This window comes from Haliotis asinina, chromosome 8 (genome assembly GCF_037392515.1).
Source record: "Haliotis asinina isolate JCU_RB_2024 chromosome 8, JCU_Hal_asi_v2, whole genome shotgun sequence".
NCBI classification, from domain to species: domain Eukaryota; kingdom Metazoa; phylum Mollusca; class Gastropoda; order Lepetellida; family Haliotidae; genus Haliotis; species Haliotis asinina.
The window spans coordinates 27,572,577-27,591,071 of record NC_090287.1 but is presented as its reverse complement, the minus strand read 5'-3'; the positions used below and the strand labels follow the sequence as shown (position 1 = coordinate 27,591,071).

Genomic DNA, 18,495 nt, shown 5'->3' with positions numbered 1-18,495 from the left:
TAGCATGGAACAATCCACTGACTGAAGAGGTGTGGGTACATAGTAACCAAAACTTGAAGTCAGCATTCATTGTTGGTGATATTGCCGTAAACATGTGAGGTATGGCCATCTCCTCAGGCATGACCCTCATCAGGACTTCATATTAGAATGGGTTCCCAACAAGACTCCACCTGATGGACTGGGTGGTGTAGTAGCTTGAAATTATTTCTGTGCATGCCTTAAAACAATGAAAACACTCTTCAGTCATCCAACATAATAGTATGATGTATCCTATGCAGTTGCATATACATTTACAAATACTTTGAGTTGAGATGTTGATGCCATGTTCATTAGTTGAAGTTAAGAGAAGCTGTTATGAAACATCATCGACTGGCATCAACTTTTGCAATCAAGAGGCTTGATAATCATTGGATCTCAAACTTTATAAGGTCAAGGTCAAGGGTGGAAGCATGTGATGATATTTTTCAGACTTTAGAAAGTTTTAGGAAATAGTGGTGACATTTTTCAGGTACCTGCAAACACCTCTTGTATTTATAGCGGCATCTTTCATATTCATGATGTTAAATGGTTCTTCTTTATTTCCAGGTGCCTACAAGAGCCACTTGTTTGTGTTGCGACTGGACCTCGGACCTCATGATGAGATTCCTGATCACTACGAGCAGTATGCTAATGTGGATTTCACAATGCCTGCATGTACTGTGTCTAAAGCCCAAGTTCGATCCATCTCTGTGGCAAATCCCAACCCACCAGAGAAGTGGGTCCGCTACATAGCCAAATATGAATACAAGGTTGAGATTGAACACCTCAATGAAACTGAGTCAGAAAAGGAGAGTGATTAGATGTGTCAGATGAAGATCAACCATGGAGCCCTTTGGACAGTGAAATGGGAAATTGCACATATCTCTGCCATTTGTAACATTCCTTTCCCAGTGATCCACAGGACATACCCACCGAACTGGCAATGCCATGTTTCCACATGTCATATTGCCAACCAATGTATAATGCCAATTATACACAATCTGGAATGTCACTAACCCTGATAATTAGCATCTGTCCTTGAGTTGTGAATCATAGGATTTCAGAATAAATATTGTGGTATTCATGTCCAAGAGGAAGAGTTAGATGAAACATACCATCATCAGTCCTAGAGGTTGTTTTCTACACAGTGATTAACAAAGCAGTGTTTGTTCTTGATGTCTGGAGAATTAGGAAGGTTTTCTTTCTACTACCCCTCCTGTCGCTTAATGGATTGTCTGATAAGTGTGGATTGAGTAATTCTTTTTTTTCTGTGATAGCTATTTACAACTGAAACTGCCTTTAGACTCACTGTAACACAAACTTGTCGGTAGAGGTAGATACCAAATTGTGAGCATAAATGTTTTACATGTAAGTTTAGAATATGTATTCTGCACTTCAACATGAATTTGAACCATTCATTGATGTACAAATATGTTTATGACATTAGAAAATTAGGTCCTTCCCTGTGAGTGTTACAGTTCCTAAATATTGATTTTACTGTGGGCTGCTTGGTGCATGGTCTGAAGAGTCATCTCCCTTGAACTGTGCAGCCATATGCATAAACTACACTAAGTATTTGCAGTGCTGGAGAGCAGATGGTATTTGTTGATTTTGTCTTTGATAATGTTTCTTTTTCTTGTCATAAACAACAAGATGTGACATTAATTGTATAATACATATTACTGTTAATGTTTGAATCAGATACAACAATGCCATTAGACAAGAGAGTAATTTGAGGCCTTCTTGTAGAATATGGTTTATATATACAGTAGACAAAGTAGCATCAGATTCATGGAAGTAGAAATTGCAAGTAGATACACCTATCCTGTACCATATTGTAAAAGGTAGATAATTCATTGAACATATGCATGTGTGCATTAAACACTGCATAAGACTGTTGTTGCAGTTTGATTAATTTTGTGATATGTAGAAAAGTGGATTTGGACAAAATTTGTAACAGCGTGTGTGTATATATGTAGATACGTATACAAGGTACTGTAGTCGGTCAATAGATCTTTGTTACAGTTTAAGGATTTGTATCAATGCACTGGATGACAAACTTTGTAACATCAGTGTGTCAAGAAGAGTTCTGAAAATAATGTCTGTAAAAAAGTTAAGGATAAATCAAGTTTAGAACTACAATGTTTCTGTAACATATATTAGATCTGTGTAAGTTTAAATATATTTTACTGTTTCCCAAAGTGCATAATTCAGTATTAAGTGAGAAAGAATTTGATAATGGGGTATTTTGGTAATGATAATATAAGTAAGCTGTAAATAACAGGGCTACAGATAAAAGGTAAAATGTAAGCCTAAAAATTCAGCGACAATCAGCGTGCTGTAAGATTTCAAGGGTATCATGTACACACTAAATCATATGTACTGTGAACAAATATAAAATTTCATAGCTGAAAAGTTGTTTGATATTATAAATAACAAACCACATCACCAACTCACACAAATATGTCGGTACTATTCCAAAATTCTCAGTACACCTCCACTTGCAATGTGAGGTATATGTACACCCACACCCCCAAGAGTTATCTAGAGCCCTGAATATTTCAGTAAAAGGTCAGATATACAATATTGATTGTTCAAGACATATTGAACAATTAATGAAAGGATGAAATTGACATTACAGCCTTTTGAAAAGGCTTCAGTATGGCTTTGTAAGGTTTTCAAAAACTTTTAAAGAAGACTTATTGATGATATTTTCAAATTTGATGATACCTGAAGTAATTCCTTAGTTTGACCTTCTACTCAGGTGTATGGTCATATGGACACTTAATTTAGCCTTGTTTTTAAAAGGGTAGATCACACTTACCTTTTCACACACAAACGGTATAATCACCATTAATATATACTTAATTGCAAGAGAAACTCAAGTTTTGAGAAGTAAAATCTCATAAAAGTAAGCAGTCATGTTAATGTATTCTTTTTTAAAAGCTTGACGAAAGTTTCTTTTGCTGTTCAGTATATGTTAATGATATGGCAAGAATTGCACAATCAGCTGATAATTCAAGGATGATGGAAAAGGTTTATTTGTTTCTATATTGAGAACTCAGGAATGACTAATTCAGAACTTTTCTTAATATTTGATACTTTGGAATAGATGACTTTAGTCATAAGTCAACAGAATAGAATGTACAATTGTGAAGTTAACATAACTTGTACAAATGTGTTGTGTACAATGCACAGTTTGTACTACTGAGTTTGTACTTTCCAGCACAGTTCCACACTTTTTATTATAGTTTCTGTCTTTGAAAAGGAAGACCCTGGTGAGACAAGAATATACAATGATTTTAAAATGATACAGAAGAATCTAGAAAGATGAAGTTCATTGTTTTTATGTTGTTTGGCTTATTTTGATAATCCGCCATTGCTGATCTGCTGTAATTGTGAATCAGTTCGGTATGTTTTATTCAGTTACCTTTGTTGTCATTTTTAAAAGTATTTTTAATGTATAACGGTTTGTTTGCTGAGATTGTTCTGACAGTGATATGACATTTTAGGCAGAATAACATTCCACTGACAAAATACATCTAACAACTGAGGCAGTACTATACAAGTGCTATAGAAAATTCATTATCTTTCTGACTGGATTTTTATTTGCTAGCCCTGAGACTGAAGCTTTTACTCTATGTAGATTTCCTGTTGATGATTGTCCTTATGGTATGGCAGTATTTTGCAGTTTTCCACAATGTGAAATTATTTTTGAAACTGACCACTACACTCTCACATCTGACTAGAATCAAGAAACAGAATCAAGAAAAAGACAGCATTATTTGTTTGCTACAATTATTGTTTCTTGCTGTGTTTAAAGTAGCTGAATTCCTGGGCTCAATTCCCCACTTGGGTACTATGTGTTCAGCCAATTTCGGGTTTCCCCTGCTGTGATGTTACTGAAATATTGCTAAAGGTGGCATAAAGGTGTACTCACACACTGTTTCGACTCAGCAGTAACAAAGCATCACACACACATGCAATGTAGTTACATCCAAGGCACTATAATCTAAACTGTATGCACAGAAGGACAAAGCTGTCAAAATACTTATTGTTTCTAAATCAGAAACACAATTATTCTCAATGAAAAAATGTTGTTTATAAATTGCTCCTTGGAATGACATGACATATATAATCAAAATTATATAAAATGGCATGTAACATAATATCTCAATCCTATTCAGTATTTCATGTGTAGAGTAATATTTATCATTTATCAGCCAATTTGTTATGTTATCCTATGTGTATGGTGTTGTAGTCTCTTATTCTACTTGCATTATTATCTTTATATCTCTGGAATATCTTGCGTCATGTATCCACATACACAGGAAGTTAATAAGGCTTGTTTGAGTGACCAAATGAGGAACACGTCATGATCTTAGATCACAGGGGTGGTTGGGTAGCCTAGTGGTTAAGGTGTTTGCTCACCATCCTGAAGACCCATGTTCAATTCCACGCATGGGCACAATGTATGATTCCCATTTCTGGTGTCCCCCACTGTGATGTTGCTGAAATATTGCTGAACACAGTATAAAAACTAAAACTCACTCTTGGATCACAGTTCCTGTTACAGTATCATTATACTACACAGATAATCAGCCTGAGATGACATACACTGGAAGCTGTCAAAACCGGTATCAGTCCAATCTGGCAAGTTGTTAACACTGACATAAAATCTCATCCCATTCGTGGCTTGTACATTTATCGTCAGCTCTACAATCCAGCACATTGTCTAAACTGGATTATTTTTTCAGTCCCAATGAGTGCCGGTTTAAACAGCTTCCACTGTACTCACATGGCTGGGCTGGGCGTTACATCTGAAAGTGGATGAACAAACTGAGAGATGAGTAATAGGTGGAAACTTTTATGAAGCTGGTATTCTAACGAAATCTTTTTCAGTTATATGTAATAAATTCAGTGTGTTTAATCCATCAAATATGGCAGCTGGGATACAAAAAGGTTTTTCCATTGGAAATGTTTTATTAAATCAATTACCGTTTATTGTACTTTCCTGGCACTGGCTGAATAGAAAATGTGCAAAAATATTAAATCAAACAAATCTTGCATGGTTTTTTTTTGTGTTACAGTATATAGATTACAGGACTGATATTAATGAATGTACAGATACTTGTTTTTCAACTGAAATGCTCGTGCTTGATTATGGTACCAAAAACATCTTGTAGGATACAAGAATATTCCTTTTTCTTTGACATGTTTGTGCATGACAGATACCAGCATAATCCGTTCATTTGTTGCAGCATTTGTTGAAGTATGTTGTGCTTTTGTCATCCTTCTGTAATCTTAGTAACCCATCTTGGGAAGTCTAGAAAATGTATTCAAACTAACTTTGAAGATATTTTATTGATCTCAGGGTTCAACACTTAACACAATAATTGTTCGATACTTCAGCCTAATTCTACTACTAATCTCAGTATACAGTTTGATGTATTAACTACTGTTTGTAAGATGGATATGCTTGCCATTTGTCACTGTTACTCTTTTTACTTGGATCATATCAATCTCATTTTGTATTTTTATAATTGTTTTGTGCTTTACCCTGGTTTTACACAGATTTGTCTTTACAATGCATTTACCATGTATGATTCTGATCTGCTTCTTTCTATCCCAGATATTCAGACATTATGTTATGGTATTTTACTTACATCTGTGATAAGCCTTCTGTTGTTTATTGTTTTTGTAGCATGCAGTTGTTTTAGATTCGTCCGTAGAGCAGAGAAACTTCCTGAGCAGCCTTGTGTTTACATATGGTGTCAGGGTGTAGTTCTCACCTGTTAGTCAGCTAAAGTGTTTTCTCCAGCAACAACTGACATTTTATTTTGTGCAATATAATTACTTCAAATGAATGCTGAACATGGGAATGTGTAATGAAGTTACTTTCAAACATACTGATGTATGTGTTGAGATAGAGCTGTTTAGTAAGACAGTCACATATAGAGATACAAGCACTGTTGGATTATTTCGTGCATACATCATCAGAAGTGTTCTGTTTAAGTTTTTGTAATATTTTAAGACAAATTAAGAATTTATGGCAGTTTTGTTGTTTCTTCTTTGCTGTTTACTTTTATTGATTAAGAATATATGTATTCACTGCAGACAGAATTGTTTGAATCTTATGAGGACATGGTGATTGTTGAACTAGCTCATCTACAAGAAACAGGTTTTAGACTTGTTGGTTTGTATTGAACCTAAACCTGACCAGTGAACTAGCTCAACTTATCTGCAGACAACAAGCTTGTGTAAAACTGATTAGTTTCTGTCGAAGAGATGAAGTTACACAGTTCTTTTGATATCATCCCTGTTCAAGTTTCTTGTGTACTTAATATGTCATGGTTTATGAGAAAAAGACTAATACTTGGTGTGATTTGGATATATATTTCAAGCATTCTCAATATGACAAGCTGGAAATGTACTACAGATGTAGCTCAGTATACAGGTAGAGCTGTGCACACAATGGAGAACTGTTACCTTGACATGGACTTTACAGGGAATGTTGGACAAGTAGTAAGATAGTAGAATGATTGTTGTGGTTTTACAGAATAATTCATATACCAGATCACTTGTGCAATATGTTTAAATGGATGGGCCATGGGTCAGCTGCATGGTTATGTTGCACTCAAGAACATTGAGTAACACTGTACACAAGACCATTGAGTAACACTGTACACAAGAACATTGAGTAACACTGTACATAGGGACACTGAGTAACACTGTGCACAAGAACACTGAATAACATACACAAGAATATTGAGTTGTATTATAGAACAGAATATTGAGTAACACTATCCACAAGAACATTGAGTAACATTGTATTCAAGAACAATTAAATATGTTGTACACAAGAACATTGACAAACATTGTACACAAGATGTTTTTTTCTGACAGTATTTGTGTCAATGAATACTGAAATTACAGTAAGGTGTTTAGTACTATTTACCTAGGTTTTAACAGTGAATAGATAATGTCTACACCAGAGAGTAACTACCCTGGTAATTCAAATCATTTTATTCAAGCTGTGTACATTCTTGGGCCAAGCAGCTACACTTGTCACCCTGCCTCATTTAGAAGTGAATTTTGAAGAAAATGTAACACATCCACCCATTACAACATGGCAAGGGAGAAAATATTACAAGCTAGATACAGTAACAGTCAAGTACAGTGTGCTAACAATGGACTGTTCAACATGACTATGCACTACTCATGGCCCTTGTATAATGCCAACAGTCTTAGCCTGAGCAGGCTCCTGCCTTGGGCTGCCTCAACAGACAGTGCTCACAGTATTGTAGAGACCCTTGTGTCTGTCTGTATGTCTGTACAGCCCTACACTGTAGGCACACTGGCAGTAGGACCATGTGATCATATTGATTGTTTATTTAGCATTCCCATGACACATCACATTGTAGCTACTGTACATGTAGTTGTGTAGCTCAGTAAAAATATTCTTCAAGTTCGGTCGTTTGTGCTTTCTTTGTTGAGGGCTGATCTTTCATGAAGAACAAAGTGTCAACAGTGACAGTGGACACCTTAGGTTGGGTGGATGTATTCCTAACAGCATCTTTGTAAACTGAACATCCAAGTGTAAGGTGGATTCTGTGAAGCTTTAATGGTGAAAATTCAGAGGATATGACATGGGTAGGATAAGACCTTAACCCAGGCAACAAATCACGTTCAGACACTGCTATTGTCATAATCCATCGTCGTCACTATCATCACCAGCAACAGAGTCATTAACATCATAGATAACTTAGTGATGTTAGCCATAAGGACTGTTGACAGGTTCAAATGTTTTTCAATTTAATGATTATCAGGATGACGTAGATACTCACTGACATGTGTGAGTATGAGTAAGTAAGATTTTATGCTGCTTCTAGCAATACTCCACAAATGTCACTGAACGTCGGGGATGAGTTTCACACTTTACAAACCCACTTCTTTGTTGTTGTGAATGCTTTAACCACTAGGCTACCTCATTTTCAGCATTTCCAACAGATGTGTACATGAACCATAACAAATGGGAGATTGAAAGAAGATAAGTCCAAAAACAAAAACACTTACACAAATCCTTTACCTCCTGACTATGTGTGATTGCACTGCACTGCACTTGCTATTATTCTCAGTTACAGTGAGATGTGCATTGTCATGTAAAATCATTGGAAACAATGTTAATATTTTATGAGTAATTTAGCAAATCGTCATTATGTCTATCACAAACACAATAAAATGTAAACAAAATTTTCCTAAGCTTTTTTTTCCAAGAGAGAAAGTTGTACATTCATTTTATCACAATTTTAATGAATATCAGTTTGTAAAACAAGTGGATGTCAATTTGTAAAACATGCCACAATTGTTTGAAAGTACAGTGTGGCACATAGTTTTGCCTCTACCGGTCACCGAAATGCCTCTCTCCCATCAGGTATGCTTTCCTTGGCATATGCATCTTTCAGTAATTTACCCAAATCAAAGAAGTGTTAACTTCAGTTTTATGAAGGTAAATACGTTTATCACCTATATATCTCACAAAAATTAACGGAATACACGAGAAACCCTATTCAAGTGCTCTGAGGATATGTGGGGAAGATCAAAATTATGGCAACCGCTGTACAAAGCTGTATGACAACTTTTTTTACAGTTCAGGATTCCATTAATGTCAAATTAGATAACTTATCAAATGATCATGAACTTTGAAGGAGATGCATTCAATAATAAATGGAAAGCTATTTTGCTGACATCCAACCTTTCAATCAAAGCTTCAATACCAATGCCCAGAGACAAATTCACTTCTATAAATAATAGACCTTTGTTACATGCTGAGTCTATTTAGTAGGCATTTAGAATGATTAACAAAGTGAGCTTGCTAATGTGACGTATGAAGCTGACAGACATCGTGACATTTGTTTTTTGCACTAACTTGCTCAGGCCTTACTTTAAAGGAAAGGTGGTCACACATGTTTGAGGCTTTAATACAAACTGGGTCAGTTACTAGAGTATCTGATCCAGGCTTCTGTTTACTCACCCAGCTCATATGGTAGAGTATTGCGAGGTATATACTGCCAGGCACCATTGGACAACTATAAAGTGTCAGTGAGTGAGTGAGTTTAGTTTTATGCCACATGTACAGTCAGCAATATTCCAGCTATATGGCGGAGGGCTGTAAATAATCAAGTCTGGACCAGACAATTCAGTGATAAACAACATGAGCATTTGATCTGCACAATTGGGAACCGATGACGTGTCAACCAAGTCAGCGAGCCTGACCACCCGATCCCGTTAGTCGCCCCTTACGACAAGCATAGTTCCTAATGATTGCATACCTCTATGTTATTGTTCATTTGCAACGGAAAATACGTTTCAAACATACAAAGCATTCCCTCCGAAAATGTGGACTGAGAATACTGTATATTATAGGGTTCATCGCATTATTGAGAAAATAAGAATTATTGCACATTTTGTAAATAATAAGCTCGCTGGAACCCATGTCTTCCTGAAACCTCTGACCTGAGAAATGCAGTAGCTCCACCGTCAGGTAAGGGACGTAACCAATGATTCCTGAAAATGTAATAACACTCAACATCATAGTTGTATGTCCAGGACGAAGGTGGATTTTACCAACGCTACTACATGTTTTGTCGATCGGTGTCTTCATACTGCTCAGTGCTCTTGCTATCAGCATCTGCTCAAACTTCTTTCTCTTCATTGGACTAACAGGCATGGTTGGCACTTTTTGAGAAATGCGAGCACCAATGGTTCCATAGCTACGCTTACAGACTGTTAAAGCTATGAGACCATAGAATACTACAAATGTAACGAAACAGATACCAAACAACAAACTTAAACATCCTTGAAACAACAGTGAATACACTGAATGATACATCATGTCTGATGTGGAACAATCAACTCCGGTCACACCATCAATGCGAGTACGCACAGTTCTGTCTCCACTCAGAACCACCATAGGCCAGGCGATGGACACAGCAAGCGCACACATAACTATTGCCAGAGACTTAGACTGTTCCAGGGACGACATCTTCAGAGGATAGCGGGTATTGCGAAAACGGTCACTAGCAATACAGACAAGTATTAATCCTGAAAAGGTGTTCGTAAATGCTTCAATAAATCGGAATATTTTGCAAGGGATTGGCATTTGGTTCATATATGAGTTTACATTGTCGTAAATTTCAAATGGTAGACAGACTGAACAGCTCAATAGATCTGTGGCCGCCAAAATAATCATAAACAAGATGGCGGCCTTCATCTGATACCTTCTTCCATAGACGTAAATGGCCATTATGTTTCCGACGATTCCTGTTACCATGACAACACAATATACTGCAATCACAGGTAGCAGAAGTAACCGTCTTTCTGCATTTAGTTGTTCAAGCATTGTTGACCTGTTTGCATGTGACATGTTTCCACCTGCCCCCTGGCACACGCTGACCTGGAGTGTATGTCTGCGATTCCTGAATGAAGCCTGTTTGTAATCCTCATGAAATGCTTTCAAGCAAGTGGGATTACAACTGCGTCAGTCCGTACACATATGGCTCCAGCTTCGCCTCTTATAACATCGTCCAATACATATGTATGTAACGCCTGGGAATATCCCACTGTTGCGTCTTGTACAACCGACTTCTCTCTGACGTCTTGAACTTTCAGTGTAAGGTCTTTCAGAGATGTATACTATATACAAGTGCGTCGCCTCAATTCCTGTGTCCCGTTTGGAAATTTGGACACGAATGAAGTATTACAGAACAGGACATCTGACTCCCTTGCATCCATTGGGACACCTCTGACACAAATTGCAACAATTATGCCCCAAATTGAGAAGAAATCTTTACATACCATGTTAAACGGCGTTTAAGTTAACAATATTAAAATTTACAGTTTACGACCTTCTGACATTAGGCCCTCATCTCTGGAGGTAATAGGAGACAGGCTGGTGTTAGGTATCAGTCGTCAAACACGTGTAATTAGACGTGAAATGAAACTCCGATTCAGATATATGACTTTGGGTCTTGAATAACCACACATGACAACCATTGATATTTTGTGTTGTTTGGTGGGAGTAGGAAGGACATTGTTTTGGTTGCTCATAATAGTGATACGATATAGTGGGGAGACGCAAAACAATGAAGAAAATAAAACAACGTAGAAACAAATGATAAAAACGCTGAATTCATGTGTCGTCCGTGCTTCATGTCCTGTATGTCATCGCGTCTTATCATACAGTGTTTCAAAGTTTAAAGGTCGTAGACCGTTGCCATGTCAGTGAAACCACAGACAGCGCGTAGGTGGTGCTGATACGTGACAAAAGTAATGATATGTGAATCTGGAAAACACAAGCTGTGATCCAGTCGTCGTGGGATGCACAACACAACACAACACTGTGCAACATAGCATTAAAAATGAAGTCATCAACGTCGTAATAATCATTTCATATCTTAAATGCCGCCATTAATCCTTAAGGGACTTTTCATTGCATAAGCTTTTTTTATATAATTTTTCTTACCATCAAATATACTAGCCACATAAGGAAACCGTGCATTGTCAAAATATTATCCCAGCTGATAACAATGTCAAAGGTAAGTACAAACTTTATTTGAGACCATAACTAGTCGGGAGAATTTCAACTGAAAAGTCAGTCACGATGATGTCACGAGTCCACAAGTGGGACGGGTCAAACGACCATGTCACAATCTCAATAACGGGTATGTCCACCATCGGCAATGAGAACAGCAGTGCATCGATGACGCACAGAGCCTATCAAATGTGCAAGGAACGCTTGTGGAATGTCACTCCAGATTTTGTTCTGTTGCAAGGTCAAGGACGTTATCTGGCGGATGAGGAAGACGTTGTAGACGTCGATCCATCTCGTCCCAACATGTCCTATCGGGGAGGGATCCAGTGAATTTGCAGGCCAGGGCAGAAAGTCAACGTTGTGATGTTGCAAGAAATCCATGGCAACCCTTGTCGTATGAGGGCGAGCATTGCCCTTCAGGAATGTTAACCCGGGGCCGTGATGTTGCAGAAAAGGTGTTCCGGTGGCAGTGGAAATGTGCAGCCACTTGTCGTTGAGACATTCCCCCACGGACCATCCCAGTGGCCTCCTGACGTTGTGCAGACGTTAGCCTTGACATGCTATGCGTTTCAATAGCCGTTTAATTTTTTGAACGATCGCAAGGGCAGGGTTGAACCTTCCAAGGTGACAGTATTGAGTGGCATTCATTTGCTCTGTCCCTCTTTCCCAGAATGCAAGTGCATCAACGTATTGCACGTCTCAAGGACGAAACCAGTGACGTGGCACGTGCATGCATGTTGGATACATGTCACTAATCCTTATGTGTCTACAAAGGTTTGATAAATTTAGATTTTAATTTTTTTTAAAATTCTTTACATGCATAGTACATGTACAGCTTCTGCGTTAGACAATAATCAGTTTCCATTTGGCGCAAAAGACAAGATGTTATGAAAGGTGCGTTTGTCACTGATAGCGTCATCAAGATGACACCAGGTGTTCGCGAAAGCTGTAAGTGTGTCCTCCCTTGACGGGAACGCCCCGTCCCACAAACGACCTGTTATAGTCATTCCAGTGTGTTTATGTTATACATTCAACTGAATGTAATAAATACAAATCGCTTGTTAACATAATACATTGTGCTCTCCCATGACCTTTACGGTCTCACACCATTTAATGTCTTTTTATGGAAAGTGTGTGCGTGTCGAGTGTTTCCGCTAGAACAGGATATGCTTACCACAAATTATGCTTGTCAACACTGTTTTGCCTGTTATCTGCAACAAAATTTAATGACTGTCTGTTCGCTGACTTTGGCGTTGGCGTTGGCGTTGGCGTTGGCGTTGGCGTTGGCGTTGGCGTTGGCAATTTGAATTCCAAACCCACATCAAATGTAACCATCAGACTAAGAGGAAATCTAGCATCGTGACCAGCGTTGCAGTTCGAACCTGACGAAAGATAAACATATTTTAGGTGTGTCGACTTTGAGACAGAACGATGGCATGACACCAGCTAGATGACAACGGCATGCGTTTTACACCCACATGACATCACATGGTTATTATACCCACGTGACACAAAATGGTTTTACACCCATATGACACAAAATGGCTGTTACACTCACATGGCACCACGTGGCTATTACACCCAAATGACATAAAATAGCTCTTACACCCACATGACACAAAATGACTGTTACATCCACATGACGCCACGTGGCTCTCACACCCACATGACACAAAATGGCTGTTACACCGACATGACACAAAATGGTTGGTACACGCACAAAACAGCACATGGCTATTGCAATCATATGACACAAAACGGCTGTTACACCAACGTGAAACAAAATGGCTGTTACACCCACATGACACAAAATGGCGGTTACACCCACATGACATAAAATAGCTGTTACAACCACATGACACAAAATGGCTGTTACACCGACATGACACAAAATGGTTGGTACACGCACATTACAGCACATGGCTATTGCAATCATATGACACAAAACGGCTGTTACACCAACGTGAAACAAAATGGCTGTTACACCCACATGACACAAAATGGCGGTTTCACCCACATGACATAAAATAGCTGTTACAACTACATGACACAAAATAGCTGGGTTCGTACTGCTATTTTACATTGAATTGATGAGGCATTTCCCAAATCTACAAGTCAAAGTATACATAAACAGCCTTAAATGCCAATATGTTTCGACTCTGTGACGGAAGACTGTAAAGTTGGGGCCAAAATTTCATTCTTATTTATTGAATTTTAAACTACTACCGCCGTGTTTATGACGACAGAGTGTAAAAGGTCCTTCACATGAATTTGCAATGCCACCGCTGTTTGTATTTAATGACGGCGGTCTATAAAGATGGAGCCATAGATTCTTCATATGAATTCACAATAGAACCACTGTTTCGACGTTTTGACAGCGGGCTGTAAAGTAAGAGGATTCATGTGAATTTGGAACACTACCGCCATGTGTCGACCTCCTGACAAGGGGCTACAAAGGGCATATTACATGTTAACATCCAGTTACGCTCAATCAAACATGTCATCCAAGCAGATAATCATGCTCCAGCATAGTTGTGAGTTTGACCTGTACGCCAGGTTTTACAGTCAGGTTGATAATCACCTGCTCCATCTTCTGGAGATTAACCTACACTTCAACCCAATACTTGTCCCATGTTCAGTGTAAAATATCACAGCCGTCCATCCATGATGTCTGTCTGCATGACCTCAGGCCTGGAAATCAAGGTCACTGCTATCTACTATAAGGTGTCGTTTACGATCAGTCACAGAATCCATCATGAAATCATACTGTTTCTAATCCATGATTGGGGCTGGTAGGGTAGCAGAGTGGTTAAAGAAGACGTTAGTTCGATTCCCCCTCATGGGCAAAACGTATGAAATCCATTTCTGGTGTCCCCCGCCATGATATAGGTGGGATATTGCTAAGAGCGGAGTAAAACCATGCGCACTCACTCACTAATCAAGGATTAAACAACTGTATACTCTGCATCGTTACTGAGAGTAACGCAGATAACAACAAACAGAAATTTTAAACATACATCGCATTTTCAATTCCGAGAGTGCAGTTCAGTTGCGTCTGGGACTTTTTTTTTATTGTTACAGTGTCTGTTACTTGTAATGTACTGCACGTACATGGGCTGAAGCAATGGCTGGGTTCATGCACTGGCAAACTGCAGCGCATGTAGGGTTGCGCAACAGAATGAAAAAGTACCTGTCATGTAGGAAGACTGGTCATGAGTCTCTGTTGCGACCAAGGTAGCCATTTCCTCCACCTAAACGAAGAACGAGCTTTTTCACCTTCAACGGTTTTAATAGTCGTTCATTTTTCAAATTAAAAAAATCATCCAGTCAGCGTGACAAATGTTTCAATAAGTAAGATATTTCTTACTTATTTATCATGCATGCACTCATACTTGCACATGTCCGTGGCTGCTACATCACAGTCCATGCCACCTTGCAATGATACCTATATCAGTGTTTGACATAACATGAATGATCAGATCCATCGATTAACGTCATGTATTAATTAAGTACATAGCATCATTCATCTTTCAATTATCCATGTCATTTCATCTTTATCCATGACACTGATGAGACCAATGGCTAAGAGAACGTACATAATGTGCTTTTGTATTTTTTTTGTCTGAACTGCAAGTTTGATTTTTGCCATAGATCGACCTTTAACTTTCCCCCTCTCAGACACATATATATGCTTTTAACTATGTCATTGTGGAAGCTTATTAGTGCAATATTCTATACATATTTATCACCTTTGTGGATGATACTTAGAAGATATGTTCTCTGAAAGGTATGGTTACAAATGTCGGTAATTCTATTATCCCTCCTCCAAATCAGAGTTTATTTTCATGTACTTTAGTAAAAGTATCATGCACATAAAAGTATCATCAAGTCAATGAACCTGTCTTCAGTGATGAATAAAGTATGATAGTAAACGAGAGAGTTATAGCCGGTTATCTCCCTTAACGCGGAAAGTTGTAACGACAGTTAAAGTGCTTTTCAGAAATGCAAAAGGTCAACAGACAGGTTTATGTGCAAGAAGTTCCAAATACTTTTTCAAAAGCGGTGTTGCAGCTTCTAATTGTACTTTGAAACACTCAACGTTTATCTCTCCATCGCCTTATATACATACATGCCTATACATGAAATAGGTGATTTGTTCATTAACGCTGTTCAACATCATAATTTAGCCCTGTCGGTGGGTACTCGTTATTTCCTACTGTCAGGGGTGAAGTTCAGATCCAATCTGCAGTTGCAGACAGGAATACCAAAAACATGTGTCAGTTCCATAAGGAGATACTCATGTGAAGTGTTGATGATGTGGAGGTTGAATTACTGCATATAATGCTAGTTCTTTGGTTTCCATGGTTACATGTTATGAATTTCTTATAATTATACAATATCACTATTTGTTATATTTATATATTATGGAGACGTTCAAAGTGAAGAGAAAGAACGTAATCTAATAAGTTTTCAGGCACTGTCAAGCTATATATGGCTAAATAATCGACTCTGAAAGCCCTCGACTTAGTGAGTTTTTTAACATGAAGTATCAAACAGCCACACTCTCCTGCAAAACGTATCCGTTTCCTTAATGATGTAACCTGCAAATACATTTGTTATTTATTGCTGCACTATGTGACAGTGCACCAGGGCTGCGTGTATTAGCAAACATCTCAAAATGAGAACAGACTTTTACACAAACACATGTTCGCGCTTGAGCCTTTTCAAAGACACTCATCTTGTTTGGAACTGACAAGACATGCAAACTTAGAGAATTAGAGCTGAGACTTTAGACTGCAAGTGAAATCCCATGGCCAGAGTCGGCGCACATGGCTACATAGGCTTTCTAATTTAGTATCAATCTTTTTCGATTTCTTCTACGATGGGACTTGATTTCAGCTTGGATTAAAAAATATCTTTGTTACAAGTAGGTATAGAACAAAAGTTTGTGTGTGTTGAACATCATGTCATGTCACATTGAAAAGGGCGTAAAATCTGACGTGAGGCAGCTCGTCGCACACTGGGAAACTCTTGACCTTCAGGTGGGAGGCGGGAGGCGGGAGGCGGGAGGCGGGAGGCGGGAGGCGGGGTAGCCTAGTAGTTCAAGTATCCGCTTGTCACTCCGAAGACCCGGGTTCGATTCCCCACACTAGTGTGAATCCATATTTGGTGTTCACGATGAGATATTGCTAGAATATTGCTAAAAGCGGCTTAAAACTAAACTCACTCTCTTAACCACAAGCATTGTGCTGACAGACCTTCAACCATAAAGAGAGCGTACCTGGTGCTTTAGCATCTATCACAGGTTTCATCGTAGGGTCATAGCTTAATTGTGGCGCCCTAATCGACGGCAACCCGTGCCTCGACTGAGAGAGAAACGCCCCCGTAGTGATATAGGGAGTTTCGTGTGTTCTCACAATAATTCATCTACAGAACCGCATGTAAAAAATGCGCACAGGGAGATATGGGTGCCGTCAGGAAGTAGGCAATTGTTATCACGGATGCGGCCCAACGTTTAACATTTGGGGTCACGGATGTGCTCATCATGTCGTTAAGCCGGCACGCTCTGGGCGGTGTGAACAGCCCTGGCAGAGCCAGTGTGGAACCAGCATGTGGCGGTTAGCGTTCATGGTGACATGATATCATGACGGCAACGCTGACAAAGGTCACACTGTCAAACAAACGTAGGCGAGGTTGGTGAAACAACATGAACTGAACTCGGACATTTAGCCAAACACCGGAAGATCATTCTTATTCAATTTAAGAAAATAAAATACTGACTGTGTCTAAATTGGCGAAAGCAGTCATATTGAACCGGTTGTAATCTACCAATGAGCGTTTGAAAAGAATTTAATTATCTAAGTGAAAAACAATCAATACAAGATTTAATGGACTATGTTAGGCTAAAGATCCACAAATCTTCAAATGAGGAGTGAGTGAGGCTAGGTTTGATGCCCCTCCAGCAGTATTTACTTCATCACATACCCGAAAAGATACGGTTAGAATTGGTCTTCAATAACCCCCGCTTGTCGTTAGAGGCGACTGACGAGATCGGGTGGTCAGACTTGTGGACTTGGTTAATACATGCCATTGTATTCCAGTATCATAGAACCCGTGAAGGTCCCGGGTCAGAATAGGCCTTCAGCAACCCATGCTTGTCGTAAGAGGCGACTAACGGGATTTGGTGGTCAGGCTCGCTGATTTGGTTGACACATGTCATCGGTTCCCAATTGCGCAGATCGATGCTCATGCTGTTGATCACTGGATTGTCTGGTCCAGACTCGATTATTTACAGACCGCCGCCATATAGCTGGAATATTGCTGAGTGCGGCATAAAACTAAACTCATTCACTCACTCCAGTACCGTAGATCTATTCTCATGTTGTTGATCACTGCATGGTCTGGTCCAGACTCGAGTCCGGCGTTAAACAACAAAGCAGCAAAACTTTATCATAGCGTGGACGTTTGTTGGACTCGATGGGAGATCAGAGCTAACAACCTGAACACGTCATGATCGGTGACGATCAGTGGAATATTTGATAGCGGTGTTTAAAATTCCCGCCTACCCGACCATCCGGAACGGTCTATTTTCATCTCGGACGGTCCAATTTCAAAAGTTGCCAGTCCGGTGGTCTGGTAGATATTTTCACCCCTGAGTTGTCTGACTGGCTAACAGTATACTTTTCATAGTATCAGCAGACAATTTCAGATGGAATCAAAATCATCACAGAAGACCTGACTTCTTACCCAGGTCAAAAAAACCTTTGAAGAGTGCTGTTGTGTTTCAACAGCATTTAACTGCAGATCATGATGAGGTTCTACTGCACTGCCGACTCAGACAGTGACTCAGATTTCAGATTTGTCCGATCTTGTGACTGCGAGGC

At 38.9% G+C, this 18,495-nt stretch overlaps 2 protein-coding genes across 3 annotated transcripts in view; one reads left to right on the top strand and one right to left on the bottom strand.

Moving 5' to 3' along the window:
• LOC137293503 (protein stoned-B-like) overlaps window positions 1-7,486 on the top strand; it is a 62,485-nt gene extending 54,999 nt beyond the window's left edge. For both annotated transcript variants that reach the window (XM_067824079.1, XM_067824080.1), the window contains exon 3: window positions 586-7,486. In XM_067824079.1, the coding sequence (XP_067680180.1) occupies window positions 586-839 (254 nt within the window). In that variant the 3' untranslated portion in view covers window positions 840-7,486. The remainder of the gene's footprint in view (window positions 1-585) is intronic.
• A 1,816-nt stretch (window positions 7,487-9,302) lies between these two features.
• On the bottom strand, window positions 9,303-16,923 carry LOC137295198 (QRFP-like peptide receptor). The gene is made up of 2 exons (XM_067826517.1): window positions 16,893-16,923; window positions 9,303-10,530 (listed from the first exon to the last, which is right to left on the bottom strand). Exons 1-2 carry the CDS (start codon window positions 16,921-16,923, stop codon window positions 9,365-9,367), a joined length of 1,197 nt encoding a protein of 398 aa, XP_067682618.1. The 3' UTR covers window positions 9,303-9,364.
• Between the last annotated feature and the right edge of the window lie 1,572 nt (window positions 16,924-18,495).